Genomic DNA, 15,447 nt, shown 5'->3' with positions numbered 1-15,447 from the left:
TGATAATAATAAAACATTTTTATTTGTATAGCACTTTTCTAAATACTCAAAGACACTTTACAAGGAGAGAGAAAGCAACAATGAAAACATGTCAGGAATAAAAAGAGAAACAACTTTAAAAAGAGGAAAGACAATGACAGTAGAATTGTGGGTATTTCAACAACCGTCAAGTTAGCAAGATAAACTAACTACATGCTGGATCCATGAATGAATCGTTATTCAGATTCAACAGTTTACAAAATACTCTAAAGTTAACGCAAGTCAATTGTGATTGGCTGCTTACTGAGACCTAGTTATTATTCCATCCTGGGAATAGTGAGACGCACGCATGATTTTATTAAAACAAAATTATTCTTACTTTATTTTTTTATAAATACAAAGACTAACTTTGAAGTTGAAAAGTGGGTTTGGCTGTGTTGCTGAGCTCAGTCTTGGTCGGTTCTGCCGAGGGCTCGCTGGGTCTGGATCAGGAGCCGACCTCCGTCTCTCACTGCAGAGGCTGCAGGCCGACGGCGCTGAACCCTGTAACAGTCAGGTCGGGACACAGAGGTCATTCCCAGTGCAGACGTCTTCCACTGCTCCTTTGTGCTTGGACATGACAGGCGAGTGCTGAGGGGCGACACCTCTGATGCACAATATACACAACACTCTCTTCCCGGCAGGTCAAAGGTTAGAGGGGGGGGGGGAAACATTTTCCCCTTTTTTTCTTTTTGCAGAAACTGCATTCAACAAAGATACAGATATTGGACCAATGGAAAAATTTTTTGTAACATTTAACAACAACTTGGTTCTTGTTCCAGATTTGCAATTGGCTCCTGATTTAAAAAAAAAAACTTTTTATTTTATTCAACATAAGGGCGAGGGTATGGGAGCACTATTCATAACGGGAAGGATAGATATTTTCATAACTATGGGGGACAGAAGGATGGGGGATAAATTCTTACCAACAGGGCGAGTCAGGGTGGAGACAATTTAACTTCTATCCAGTACATGGCATAGATCATACATGAGGATCAAGGCAACACATTGTTTTCAACCTAACTACTCAGAAATCAATCTCAACTAGTTCTCAACAGTGCCCTTCCCCATTCCCACACACAGCATTCCAAAAGGAGAGGTTCGGAAAGCGGCGGGCCGTTCGGGAGTCCTCCATCCCGGATGTCGGATGCTGGATGTGAAAGGGGCAGGGTGGAAGAAGAGGCTGTGTTGTTGGGTGGCCGAGGTGACGACAGGAAGTGCTTGGCTGTCAGGAGTCTCACTGATTGTAGAGGGAGCGCTGCTCCCAGGGCATGGACTGGATGGTCCGTGGCACAGGGGGAGGCTTGAGCGAGGGAGCGCCGTTCGGATGGAGAGAGTGGCCTATAGGGTTGATGGTGGGGAGGGGGCGCTGGGGGGCCATGGAGAAAGTGTCCTGGTGCTTCTGCAGGGTAGGCAGGTTCAACAGGGAGGCGGAGGACAGCCAGAGAGAGGAGGGAGAAAAACCGAGGGAGAGAACATCAGTGTCAGCACAGAGGCTTTTAGAAAGATGAAGCACACTTAATGTTTTGGTGAAGCATTACTGTAGAAAATCTAACGCACAACCCAGAAAATTATGAACATTAAAAAAAGAAAATCAATAAACTGGGTAAAATGACAGCTCAAACAGAAGACCCGGGCTGAAAGTGGCAATTATTTTAGTCATCGATTATTCTGACAATCGGATAAAAAATAATTATAATATTGAGCAGATTTTTCATTTATTTTATACAGTATTAGAAATACACTGAAATATAAATAAACAATTCTTTTTTTTATAAATCAGAAAACTGTCTAAACTGCAATTCCTTTAGTGAATAATTGATCATTTGTAGCAAAGTATCAGTATGAGGAGAGCTCAGCTCCTCCTGCTGAACTGATCTGGTGATTCATTTTGGACAGATTATTAATTGGATAGAAGGAGATTTTTTTTTGTTTGAATCACTTGAGGAGTTCTGAGTAGAACAGATTTGCAAACATTCTTTTTCATCTTAAACGTAGAATGTATGTATTCTTGTAGAGTTTTAGTTTAATTACTGCTCTGAATATGTTGTTGTTTCAGTAATTGGCCTTTTTACAGTCTGTACACCCCAGTAAACAATTCATTACTAAATTAGTTGACAACTATTTTAATATTCGATTTGTCACAATTAATTGTTTCAGATCCAAAAACAACTTAACAGCAACTTGGAGACAAATTTTCCTTTTCTGTTCACTTCATTCATGCCACAAAAACTAAAGATTCTGTTGGTGTTTAATGTCACTTTAATGACTGTTTCAACAGATTTAATTTTCTGTTCTGATCTAATGAGCGGGTGTGTGTGTATCAGAGAGGAAGCTTGTTTAATAATTAAGATATGAAAAACGATAGATTTTTTTTTTTTTTACTGAATTTTAGAAAAAAAAATCTCATCTGTAAACTCACATAGTCCAGCTGTTTGTAGTGATTCACTACAAACAGCACAACCAGGAAGAGGACTAGCATTCCAGTATGAGTGAAATGTTTCTGATTGCGATGTGCAACAAACATGGCCGTAACGGCAGCTGTGACGGGACGAAAAGCAGACTGAATTAGAAGTACAGCCCCAGGTTAGTAGAATCAGAGAGAGGATCCACACACACACACACACACACGGTTTATATCCCAACAGAAAGAATCCCTGTGTCAGCTGAATTTCACTCTGTGTTTTCTTTGCAGGCCCTGTGTGTACTGGTGGGGAAACTACAAGCCCAGACGCAGAACCTCGGTCCAGACTCTGGTGAAGAGCTGACATGCTGTCTGACACTAAACGTTCCTTCACTGTGGCAGAAAAACCACCGATTAAATGTAGCAGCTACAACATCTGATTTCTTATGGGAAGGATGGCAGAGAGAGACACTTTTATAGTTGCAAAAGGCAATCAAATGTGTGAAAGCAGTTACAGATACAGTTTCTCTCGCCAACATTTTTAGCATTTAAATATATATATATATATATATATATATATATATATATATATATATATATATATATAAACATTTTAAAAATTTGCTTCAGTTAAAGTCAGAGTGAAAGCAAAATGTTTATTTGTATTCAGCCCTCGAGTCAACGCTTCAGTCACCTTTCCATCCATCCATCCATTAGTGTAAACAAGGTCTAAAACTGTCACAGATGGACAGACGTCATGTCTCCATGTCCAGATGAAGGACTGATGGAGCTCAGATGTTCTAGAATATAACCCTGGTTTAAACGTCTCCTGGGTTCCTTGGTCCTGATCAGGCTGGTTGTTCTCTAAAGAACCTCTGAGGACAAAAAAATGACGACATGTTCCTGATCCTTCCTGCACAGTCATCAGCAGCTACAACTCTGTGAAGAACCTTAGATAATATGAGCTTCATTTCATTTCCTTTGCAATCAATAAAGTATTTTTCAGACTTATAAAGGAAGTTAGTTGTACTGCATTTCATTTTAGGTAAATGAGGCTGAACCCAAATGAATGCCAAACTTTTACACTTAATATTTGCTAAAGAACTTAGAACCATGTAGAACTTTCCCTCCACTTCACTGGGATACATTGGTGTGTGTTGGTCTGTCACACAAAGTCAGAACAAAAGGTTTGTGGTAGTAAAATAATTTAAGGGGTATGGATTCTGTTTGCAGTTAGTTTTTTTTTTACAGCACCTCAAATTTTAAACTAGTTTTGAGTCTATATGTGCAGCAGGCAGCCGGTTCACATCAGTATAACCAGGAATACTGTTAGACTGTCCAGAGCAACAAACGCAGACCAAACGCTGTTTGTAGTAAAAGAAAGCGGTCGCCATAGAAATGAATTTAAACCACAGTATGTAACTTAAAGAAAAAAAAAACCCTCATATATATATATAGATATATATCTATATATATAAATATTTACATATTTGTTCAAACTGTCACCATGTTGTGACAGTATGCTATGAGTGAGACACAATCAGTGAAAAGATGGATCCCCTCCACCCAGTGTTGAAGAAATGCACCAGTTTAAAACAACCAATCACAGCCAGATCGACAGCCAACCACTGCCATGGGACTGGCTGTCAATCACCTTCATGTACGTGCTGCTCAATGTGCCAATGCTGGAGAAACCACTTACCGTTACAGGAAGGGTGATTGACAGCGCTAAGACCCGCCTCGTGGCTCTGATTGGCTGTTTCTAGTTAGCACCGGGGGAAGGCAGAGGAGCTTGATTTTTTCACAGATTGTCCCTCTCATATTAGACTATCAACAGGTTCAACAAATATGTAAAAAAGTATTTTCTATAAAAGTTACATGCTACAGCTTTAAGAAAGCAAAGCATTTATGATTATAGTTATTGAAATATACAGATCATCCCAAAGCCAATCTAATTATTTCTAATCTTTTGTAGCTTGCTTTGGCTAACAACACCTTTAGACAAGTTGAGTTCAGTTGAGCAGAAGTGCAATGGAAACTTGATAAGATTTCAAGGGAAATATTATTTAGAATTGGACTAAAGACTGAGAGCAATGGATATGATGAGCAGGTGTCTCTATGGTTACCAGCAATCAGAAGATGAGAGTTTTTGACAGAGTAAAGCTTGTAAATTCATGGTAAACATCAACAGAGAGGGAACCCTCCCCTCCCCACCACCACCACCACCCTAACGCTAATGTTAGTAGGCAGACTGGGAGAAGGCAGAGGCCAGCAGGGGCCAGCGGGGGCCAGGTGTGTGGGGACTCTCCTACCATGGGGTTGGCGCTCAGTCTAGTGTATCCCGAGTTCATCTCCTTTACCTCAGGCACCAGGGGCTGGAGCAGGGAGTAGGAGGAGGAGGGGGCAGCGCTGGGGGGGGGCACGTGCTTGTTGCTGGAGGAGCTCCTCATGCTCTGCTGGCTGCTCTGAGAGGACACGGAGCTGGGCCGGCCCTGCTGGGACACACAGCAACATCTCAGCGGGGGTCCTGCTCAGGAACCTGCAGACGGTCTGGCCGTCCCCTACCTGGTGAGGATCCGCCACCGGCTGGCTGGCCCCCGGCCCGCCCTGGGACATGGCTGCCACGCAGTGGGATGGGAGCGCCTCCTGCTGGCTGTGTGCTCCGTGCGGCGGCTGCATCATGGAGTTAGTGCTGTTGTTCTGATGCTGCTGGCGGCGCGGAGTGGCAGAGAAATTGGAGCGGCGACTGCCAGTCTGGATTGAAGACCAGCAAAGAAACAGAAGAGAGCAGAACTTTTATATACCTCCGTCGCTCCCAGCCAGCACAGAGTTCATGCAGGCAGATCACAGTGAGAGTTCAGGGGAAGTGAATGATGAAGGTGATTGTTCTGTCACTCAGATTCTTTTACTCTCCCGTTTCTTTCCCTCCTGCATATCAGACTGGTCTCCTGGCAGGGCCCTGATTACCTTAACCCACTGATATGAGATGGTGTTGTCAAAATGCACACACACACAAACAGCGCCACACACACAGACACTTACTAACTCTGCAGTTAAACCTCAGGCTTTAACAAAAACCGCAATGGGGTTGAGAGTTGGGAAGCTTTGGTTTCAGGTTCTGCTCGGCCCTGCTAGTGATGCAGTCATTAAGACAGCCTGGTGACCTTTGACCCTCCCAGCCCAAAGCTGGCCACCCCTGCTCTAAGGTCACCTTCATTTCTATTTTCTGTAACCATAGAAACTGCCTAGAATGGTCATTCCTGCCACACTGATGAGGTTAGGATGGAGGCTGACATTATGAAGCTCACTCCTCCAGTTTATGCGTGATCTAGTGGCTGCAGCTATTGATTATTCTACTAAGCGATTATTCTGATGATTAATCCGATAACAATGGGTGCTTTCTGCACATTTTCTATTTAATCACTTAAGATCATTTTATATAATACTAGAAACAGATCAAAAGAAAAGGAATTAAATCAGAACATAAACATTTTATTGCCTAAAATTGAATCACATTCCTTTAGTGAGCGACTGATCATCTGTAGCAAAGGAAGAATCTGCTCTGACTGTTGTTTTTTCAGCAAATGCCGTTTTTTTTTTGAGTCTGTATCTTCCAGTTAATGATTAATCGACGTAGTAATCAATTCTAAATGAATCAAAGCTGATTAATTAATCAAAATTTAATTATGTTTTAATTAATTAATTGTTTGATGGCAGCACTGTGGATCTTCCAGCCTCCCAGCCGTCCTGCTCCTGGACGGACAGATTCTCATCACACCTCCAGCTGTTTAAGTTTCAGCGTTATTTCTGTTTTACACAAGTCTAAACTTTGTTTTAAGTAAAACAATACAACATTAAAAAAATATTTTTCAGCTGTATGATAATTCGGACAGTTAGGGATGACTAGCTAATGACTATGTCTTTATGTGGATTACTTTTCACTAAATAAATGTTATCAGATTAAGGTTGTTTATTATTTGGTCTGAGATTATACTAATGGAAAACATGATGTTCTTATTTACAAACATCTTGACCTGAAAATGCACAGAATGCTTTATACAGTCCTGGTTATCCCACCAAATATTTATCCTGAACTCTTCCTGAGTTCAAACATTAGTGTTGTTGTTTCTAAATTGTTTTCTTTGCATTATTTGAGGTCTGAAAGCTTTGCATCTTTTGTCGTTATTTTGACCGTTTCTCATTTTCTGCAAATAAATGCAACGTTTTTGCTTGGAATTCCAGAGACATGTTGTCAGTAGTTCATAGAATAAAAGAACAATGTTCATTTTACTCAAACATATAACTATAAAGAGTGAAATCAGAGAACTGATTTTTTTTGCACGGGGTTTCTTCATTTTTGTACAGCACCAAAACATCAGCTGAGAAAGAAAAGTCTAAATGTTTATGGATCTTTTATTTAATATGCAGTTTTATTTTCACTTCCAAAACAGCAGCTTAGATAAACATCATGTGTGAGATTGACATCACATCCTGCTGGTCCTGCCTGTGTGGGTCTCAGGTAGCTTTGTTCTAAGCTTAGCATCCCTGGCTTAAAGTGAAAGAGGCATAAAGCCATCAGAGCAGGAAAGACAGAGTTCCATCACACGGAGAATAAAATGTTTGTTGAACTCCAGTAAACGTTGGCCTTCCCTCACAGCTCCAAGTCTATCCGCTGACCTCTGACCTCTAACCTCTCACACATGCTCAGTCACGCTCACACCAACCTGGTTTTTGGCCGCGGCGCTGCAGCGGTGCTGGGCCAGGTCCAGCATGGTTCTGTAGCTCTTAAAGCAGGACGGGCAGTTGAACCGGTTCTTATGAACCAACCCCACACACGCGCACACACACACACACACACACAAACAAACAAACAAAAACACACACACAGAAGTTTGGATTACTACACTTGTGCAGAAGATCTGCTGAGCTGTTGTCCAGTCTGTCAGTGAGTTTTAAAGCTGTCCCTGAACTGAGCCTGCTCTAACTCAGTCAGTGGGCCGGCAGCAGGAGGCTGCTGGAACTACAGCTGGGAGGCACAGAGTCCAGGAGAAACACACCATGTTATGTCCATACACACATGTAAAAAGAGAATCCTACTGCTACATGTGTTTCTGGCAATCAGATACATCAACATCCATACAGGCAGGCTTTCCTACTGTTGCTTTTCTCATCAAAAATGAGGATCTAAGTAAGATCACAAACGTTTTCATTGGACTCCGTATCACATGGATCCATTACAGGGAGCCTGCTCGATTTCATCCTCTCCAAGAATTGTCCACAATTTTCTTCCTTTCACTAAATTTTCCATTAATGTTACTGGAACCTTTTACCTTTAGTGGCTACTCTTCTGGTGGACGGTGTCTGTCTGCTGGACAACTAACAGGTCAGCAGTCTTCCCATAATTAAATAAGCCATAAAATGAGCATGGGCAAATGAATTGGACTGAAATTCAATACAGTGTTTTTGTAGCCATAGCAACCACTTAAAGATCTTCTACCTCTCTCACCATGCTGCACCCACAACATTCGAATCAAACCAACATTACGTATTAAAAATCTCTTTTATTGCTCTGATGTAATCGTCTCATTCTTTGACAAAATCAAAATTGAATCTCATTTTATGCAAGCTAGAAACAGAAAGTGTGAACCAGTACAGTTTTACATTTGAACACCCAACAATCTGCTTACATTTTATTTATATTTGGTGTAATTATTTTTCTCTTATTTGTGCTTGTAGATAACATTTTGGAATATTTCTGTTACTTTTATATTTCTTATCTTTTCGCCTGGCATTCTTGCAGACAGCAAAGTACATTATTACAACATTTTTACTGACCACAAATCACTGAGCGGAATCAATCTAAATAATATATGTTTCAGTGCCTGAGCCAGATCACCAAAATAGAGTAACTTAACTATTTTCTCACTGAGATGCTCCTATAGTAGGCTGCTAAAGGGACTTTGACTCAAATCACCCTAGTTTACAAATCTTTCCTTCACAGTGAGAGAATCCCAGAGGGCATCACATGCTAAACCAGGCTATGACTTCAACTTCTACACTGATTTACTCTAGTCTGGAATTTGGAGAAAAAGTCTTATGTTCAGTTTTTGATTTGCAATTAGGTCATTTTTTTTCTCTGCAATTAATTAATTCAGTTAACTTCAGAAATCTTTTGGTTTCATCATTTCATATTTACATTCTCAACCAGGATCTTAAAATGACAGAGAATTCTACGCAGCCAAATCTTCAGATCTTTATGCAGAGAAACAATCTGGAAGCTTTTTTCCAGACTTGTTGATCTTAAAAAGCAGAAACATTACATTCTTGAGAAACATTTTGGATTTCCAATTCATTACTGAGTGAAAGTAGAAGTTTTTTTTAAGAAAAGGCTGATGGTAATTCCTAACAAAATGAACTCCATGTGATTTCCAAAGTCCATGTTTGTAAATGAAAGAGAGAAAATCCTCCTCTACACACAGTTTCTTAAAGAATGAATTAATCTTGTAATAATTTTCAAAAGGTATTTCAGTGAATGAATAAATAGGGGAAACAGCTGACTGACAGCAGTTAGATCACAGCAGGTCTTCCTGCACTAGCATGTTTTCAACTGATTCTCCGCTCAGCACCGTTGCTCAACCCCCGGCCCGCAGCAGCGCAGCGGCCCAATGGCGTACCTGGTTGGAGGCAGCGGCGCTGCAGCGATGCTGGGCCAGCTCCAGCATGGTGCGGTAGCTTTTGCAGCAGGACGGACAGTCGAAGCGGTTGGGCCCGTCGTCGTGTATCCTCTGGTGATTCCGTAGGTACCGCGCCAGGCGGAACGCCTTCCCACAGAGGTCACACATGTAGCGTTTCTGACCGTGGATTCGCATGTGGTTGCGTAGCGACATGTAGTTGGTGTAGGGCTTGCTGCAGAAGTCGCATCTGAGGAGAAACCGACAACATGTCAGAGCAAAACAAAACTCAGCATGTGGACAGAGGTGAACAGATCCACTTTCTTCACTTCCAATACCGATGTCTGATGTTTAGTATCGGCCGATACCGATACCAATCTGATAACGAACAACAGTTGAATTGGCTTAAAACGTTTATTTGTCTGGTACGGCAGTAGCACATCTGCGGACAAGAAGGCGCTCCAGAGGGTTGTTAGGGCAGCAGAGAGAACCATAAACTGCCCCCTCCCCACTATGGAACAGATTTACACTTCCAGGCTCCACAAGAAAGTTTTGGACATTTTAAATGACTCTTCACACCCTGACCATGGTCTCTTCCAGCTGCTGCCATCAGGCAAGAGATACAGAGCAATAAAAACCAGGACAAATCGCCTAAAAAACAGTTTTTACCCGATGGCAATCATGGCACTAAATTCAAAGGCATAAGAACTTCTGCTCTTGACACCACTTTGTTATAAATGTAAATTCTGTTGCGACACCTCCAGGCGCTGCAACCATCTTCTGATGTCTAAGTTTATTTCTCCTTTTGTACTATTCATTTCTTTATCTTGGTATATTACGGATATACACATAACCTGCATCTTAACTCGAGTCGAGCAAATCTCAATCTCATTGTAATCTGTTGATGACAATGACAAATAAATCTTATCTTATCTTATTTTTTCAAACACACATATAGGCTACATTCACACTGCAGGCTTTGTGCTCTATTCTGATTTTCTGTGAAATCCACATTTCTTTGCATGGTCGTTCACATTTCCAAATATGTGCAACTCGTAAGTAAACAGCAATCAACCTGAAAGTGTTCTGCAAGCACAGCAGAGGGCGCAGTAACGTTACACGTAGCAAGCATGCTCAGTGTTTGTGGTAGTGAACATGGATGCTAATGGTGGTGGAGCGCATCGTGATTTTAAAACACATCAACGACTTCATCCTTATTATGGTCCATCATAATAAGTTGTTGTTTTTCAGGACACAGGATAGTGACGTGTGTTGAGTATCAATGACGTTCAGGCCGGATGAATGCGACCTGGCCGTACAGACACAGGTCACATTGGAAAAGATCAGAACTGTATCAGACTCAGGGTCCCATATCCCAGCAGCCTAAAAATCCGACCTGTGTTGTCCAGACTGTCGAGAAAAGATAAGATTCAGGTCACATAAGAGCAACACAAAATGTAGGTCACTTCAGGTTGCAGTGTGAATGTAGCCATAAATGTACTAAATTAGAAATGTATGATAACTCTGCACCGCTACAGCTCACTGAAACACACCAACAGCTTCAGGGTCTTGGTCAAACATGGAAAAACAGCTTTCATTTGTTCAGCCGGTGTAATTAGAAGTAGAACAGCCAATGGAAATAAATAAGAAATAAACTGACAAAAACAACGGGTTGACTACGTCAGTCAAATGTAAAATAAACTGCAACAAATTTCTTTCAAATGTTTCAGAAAGTGCAATTAGGAATCCTAAATGTAATCTGACCTTATGGATCACTTTGTCACCGATAATCTAGATTCTTTTCAATATGGGGATCAATACAGATATTAACATCTTGATACTGAGAGAGAGTTCTCACTTGAAGTCTCCAGTCTTGTGGGTGAGTTTGTGGTTGAGAAGAGAGCTGGCGTGTTTGTAGGCGCAGTTACACAGGTCGCAGACGTACGGCCTCTCGTCTGACTCCATGTCGTCCGACGCCGTCGTACTAGGCGGCGGGGGCGGAGGAGCGGGTACTCGGGACTCCATGGAGAGGCTGGAGCTAGAAAGTGACGCTGAGGAGAGACTGGAGCTAGAAAGGGCCGCAGAGGACGGAGGCAGCTGGTCACACCAACTGATGGTGGAACTTGGCTGTAGAAGAAAACAAACAGCAGAGGTGTTAGACTCAAAACAACATGGAGTCTAGTCAAAGTTTTCTTGACAGCACATTTGCAACAACCTCAGCTGACCCGACTGATTCACGATAGTTACAACATCGTAGATAGAGAAATGATAAAACAAGAAATAAATTTAAGTTTGATCAAATAATAATTACAATATATATATATATATATATATATATATATAATTGGCAGTAAAATACCAAGACAAATAATATGAATAGAAACCAAAACATACTTCATTTCAGTTGCAGCAACTTCCCAAAAAACTAAAATCAATTAAGTATTTTTTCCCTTTTTTAAAACTGGCGTTGAAGGTCAGGGAAAAGAGAAAAGATGCAGGTTAACTGGGGCACAAAGGGAGCAGCAGAGGTCTGGCAGTCTAAAAGATGTGGGTTCAAATCCAGCTTCCTCCTGCTGCACTGCCCTGAAGCCAGGCAGTCTCTGATCTGAGCGCTGCAGCAGGGTTAACCTGCCTGAGTGCTCTGTGACCACAAAACCTCCTGAGAAATTCAAACCGTTCACCAAATAAAGAGAAAAACATTCACTGAAAATGTTTTTCCCGTCCTCAGCAGCAGACATGCTAAAGGTGCAAGCTGCCACGACGACGCAAACAATTCCTGACAGCCAATCAGGGCAAAACCTGGAACGTTCACAAACCTGGACAGATAAAGATTCATTTGATACATTTCCCAGCGCCTGTTATTTTAAAGCGGTGGTAAAGCAGCTCTTTCTACACACACACACACACACACAGTGTGAACCAATGGACAGATAAAGAAGCGAGTTTCTGACTGGAAGTTTAAATATGCAGAACTGTGATGAATTTGTTATAAAAGACATTGAAATCCTGCTTACCTACACCATAGCAACTCCCACAGCCATCTCTCTCACACACACAGAGTATGAATGAATGATTTAGTAATCTAACATTAATCAGAGTCTTTTTTTTACAGATGCTCCTGTTATCTATTTTTGAATGGATCTTGTAGAACAAAAATGCATAAAACAACATAGTGCACTTCTGTATTAGTTAGGGAGGTTCAACTGAACCTACAGGGAGACATACTGTAAAAACGTAGTTGGCTTTTATCTGTACAGACGCCTCTGTCCAACACTCAGATGGATTTTAGATTATCTGATGAAGTGTGCTGCTATCTAACCTCTATATGTTGTATTAAATTACGTCAATGATAAGCAGGAAGGTAACATCGATGTGCAGCTGAACGCAAGACAGAAAGCAATTAACAGACCTACCAAAGTGACAGCTTGTAACTTCGCCAACATTAAAACTGATAAAATGTCATAATTCAGTTGTGGATGTGTGGCCCTACACACCGTCAGCAGGCTGCTGAGCACCACACAGGTTGGGTGGAGCGCCAGATGTTCACAGTGTAACATATATTAATATGCTTTGTTGTTGCTTTTCGCTTCTAGAGCTACTCTGCATAGACACACTGAACTGGTTCTGCTCTGCAGTCCGGTACACAGCGCAGATCAAATCAGACTGATATCATTCTACAGCACAAATACACATCAAACTGTTATCCAATATAAATGTGATTTAAAGGTTCATAAATTACAACTTCCAGAAGAAAATTTCAGATGTATTTGTTTTGAGATATGATAAACATTTCTCTGATGAGCAGAACTCCACTTCAACAAATGTGAAATATCCGTTTTAGGGACTCATTGGTGGATTACTAGTGAACTGTAGACCAAGCTGCGGTAAATGCAGAAGCCTAATAACCATCATGTGCAGTGGTGGCTTAATTAGAAGAGGATCCCCAAATGAAATACTGCTCCCGCCTCAACAGAACCTAGGGCCGGCCCTGGGTCTCAGCGTGCCCCTGCTTTCTGTGGGCAGACTCCGGTCATGAATGAACCACAGTCTGGCATCACAAAGGGGGCTTTGAAGCATTCTCCGCGGGTCGTCTTCCGCTAACGTTTCCTGCCGAGCAGCTTGGTCGTGTTTACTCTGCGCTAACAATATTCCAGAGCTCAGCGTTCAGCAGAAACCTCACAGTCTGACAACTGAGCTGTTAAAATGCACTTCAACACAGGACTTAACCAAGGGACCATACTGCCTTGCTGTACACAGTTAACGGTACATCTTTATACTATGGGAAACCTGCATCCGAAATTAGCTTCAACTATGCTAAGAGTGCTTGTGATGCGTTATGTCAATGCTATCGCCATTTTTTTTATCTTTCACAGCACAGCTACGGCGCCGCGCTTCGGGCTGCTCATACATATCCATCACACAGATTGTAAAAGAGTGGAGAAAACGGCTAGCCTGCTTGTTAGCTGAGCGCAGCTAATGGTCAAACTAGGCCAGGAGGCGCTCAGCATGACGGTTGCTAGGTTAGCCGGATGCTCACAAGGCTCTAGCATTACATGTACAGTTGCACCAACGAATAGCCAAATGCAGCGCAGACTGCATTCCAGAAACCTAAGGAGGTGTGATAACAAATGCTTCAGTCACTAGTTGGCGAACAGAGTGAGCTGTATGTTTGTGGCTGGGGTTCGCTAGCTAATGGTGGTGGGAACAACTGGCTTTCTTACTCCGGAATCGTTCGGGTCCTTTTTCCAGAACAATTGAGAGCAGTGGCCGAAGGACTCTGTCGACGAAACGTAGTTCACTCCATTTCTGTCCTGAAAATCTCCATGTGTGCTGCCTGTGTTTGTCCTGGCGTACATCGTCGGTTTGGAAGATTTTTTTACTTTTCTTGCTGAAAAGAAACAGGGCCGCTTTGTTGGGCTCTTCTTCCGAAAAGCAAAATATTTCTTCTGTGAAATGAGCATTTTGGCGGCGGACACATCGAAATATTTCAAATTTTACTGCCATCTACAGGATTGGAGGATCACAACTCAGCCAGAAAACTCGAGGCCGATAAATGACTGGACATGTAATAACGTTATTCATGCTTCATTTTTTACACAAAACATTCTTGAATTATTCATCTAAATATGTTCTTCTCAAAAGCTTTGTTAGTAGTCCAGTGTTTGTTTTAATGTGAGACTTTGTGCAGCAAGTAAATGATGAATTTAATTTCTAACTATACTAAAATATAAATAATCTTACATATTTTTAAAAAAATGTTAAACAATCAGTAAACTGTAATTCTTCAACATCATGAAATCTTCTAAACTTTCATAAGTTTCTTCAAACTAAACTTCTTTCTTGCCTTACTTTTGAGGTAATTTGTCAGATGAAAGCAGTAGTCACAGAAAGAAGAGCAATTGATTGAGAGTGTCATTCAGAAAGATGTAAAATGTCTTTTTTATTTAAACAAGCTAACATTTGGAATAGTATGAAAATTGATTTTAGAGATTTTAACTTCTGTGAACACTGATGCACATCAGTTCCCATAGCCTATGAATTTAATGCATGGACTAGTTTCTCAACATCACTCCTGGACAGGATCATTCTTACAACAGTCTAACATACTGGAAAGAAATACTTCACAGTTTCTCTGAGGGCTGTTTGGATATTGTGGTAAAGTATTCAAATGTTTTAGATGGTCTTTAAAGCACTGAATGGGAGAGAGGATTACTGGTCAGATATGAATCACGCAGACCTTTCAGGTCATCTGAGACAAGTGAGCAGAAACTGCATTTAGTTTCTATCCTGCTCCGTTTGACAACATGCTCTCTGAAAACCTGAGATGGGAAGAAACAGTTGGTCAGTTTAAATCAGAAAAGGAAGCATTAGTGTTTACTGCAATTATTCCATTGTTTTGTGTTTTCAGTGAAAAGCTGAAACCAGACATGTACAAAATCAAAAGTTTACATCCAGTATGATTACTATCTCTTCAAACAATGAAGGAAACCCCAGATCATGATGTCATCATGGCTTGGGGAACTTCTGATAGGTTAACTGACACATTTGAGTTAACTGCAGGTTCCCCTGTGGATGTGTGCTAAGGCCAAATCTGGAGCACACTGGTTCCTAGTGTGACAGCATGGGAAGGTAATGCAATCAACCAAGATATCAGGAAGATAATTACAGAGCTGCAGAGATCTGGTTCATCCTGGGGAGCAATTTACCGATGCTTGAAGGTACCGAGTTTATGTGCTCAAACAACTATATGTTCAGTGTCCAGGAGGGGAACAGGTTCTGGTCCAAAATGTGAGGCGTTACACCAGAACAAAAGCCAAAGCTGTTGTGAAGATGCTGCAGAGTGATTATTCCCAG

At 41.4% G+C, this 15,447-nt stretch overlaps 1 protein-coding gene across 4 annotated transcripts; it reads right to left on the bottom strand.

Moving 5' to 3' along the window:
- LOC102223072 (zinc finger protein 646-like) lies at window positions 1–14,065 on the bottom strand. Of its 4 annotated transcripts, none has more exons than XM_023349424.1 (7): window positions 13,815–14,065; window positions 10,952–11,220; window positions 9,097–9,343; window positions 7,147–7,236; window positions 4,988–5,176; window positions 4,735–4,917; window positions 1–1,420 (listed from the first exon to the last, which is right to left on the bottom strand). In XM_023349424.1, the coding sequence occupies exons 1-7, from the start codon at window positions 14,052–14,054 to the stop codon at window positions 1,256–1,258; spliced, it is 1,383 nt and encodes a 460-aa protein (XP_023205192.1). In that variant the 5' UTR covers window positions 14,055–14,065; the 3' UTR covers window positions 1–1,255. The 4 variants fall into 4 exon arrangements, with proteins under 4 accessions (XP_023205192.1, XP_023205194.1, XP_023205193.1 ...); XM_023349426.1 differs by having other exon boundaries at window positions 4,783–4,917; window positions 13,815–14,064; XM_023349425.1 differs by having other exon boundaries at window positions 4,735–4,914; window positions 13,815–14,063.
- Window positions 14,066–15,447: the final 1,382 nt, after the last annotated feature.

The sequence above is a fragment of the Xiphophorus maculatus genome, chromosome 16, assembly GCF_002775205.1.
Source record: "Xiphophorus maculatus strain JP 163 A chromosome 16, X_maculatus-5.0-male, whole genome shotgun sequence".
Classification (NCBI taxonomy): domain Eukaryota; kingdom Metazoa; phylum Chordata; class Actinopteri; order Cyprinodontiformes; family Poeciliidae; genus Xiphophorus; species Xiphophorus maculatus.
This window is presented reverse-complemented; position numbering and strand designations above follow the sequence as displayed.

Excerpts from the sequence above, each read along its gene's own strand:
- LOC102223072 (XM_023349424.1), bottom strand. The coding sequence starts at position 14,054 with ATGCTCATTTCACAGAAGAAATATTTTGCTTTTCGGAAGAAGAGCCCA. Across the intron at positions 11,221-13,814 it reads AGGACCCGAACGATTCCGGA|CCAAGTTCCACCATCAGTTG; the intron begins GTAAGAAAGCCA and ends TTTCTTCTACAG. Across the intron at positions 4,918-4,987 it reads CGGTGGCGGATCCTCACCAG|CAGGGCCGGCCCAGCTCCGT; the intron begins GTAGGGGACGGC and ends TGTGTGTCCCAG.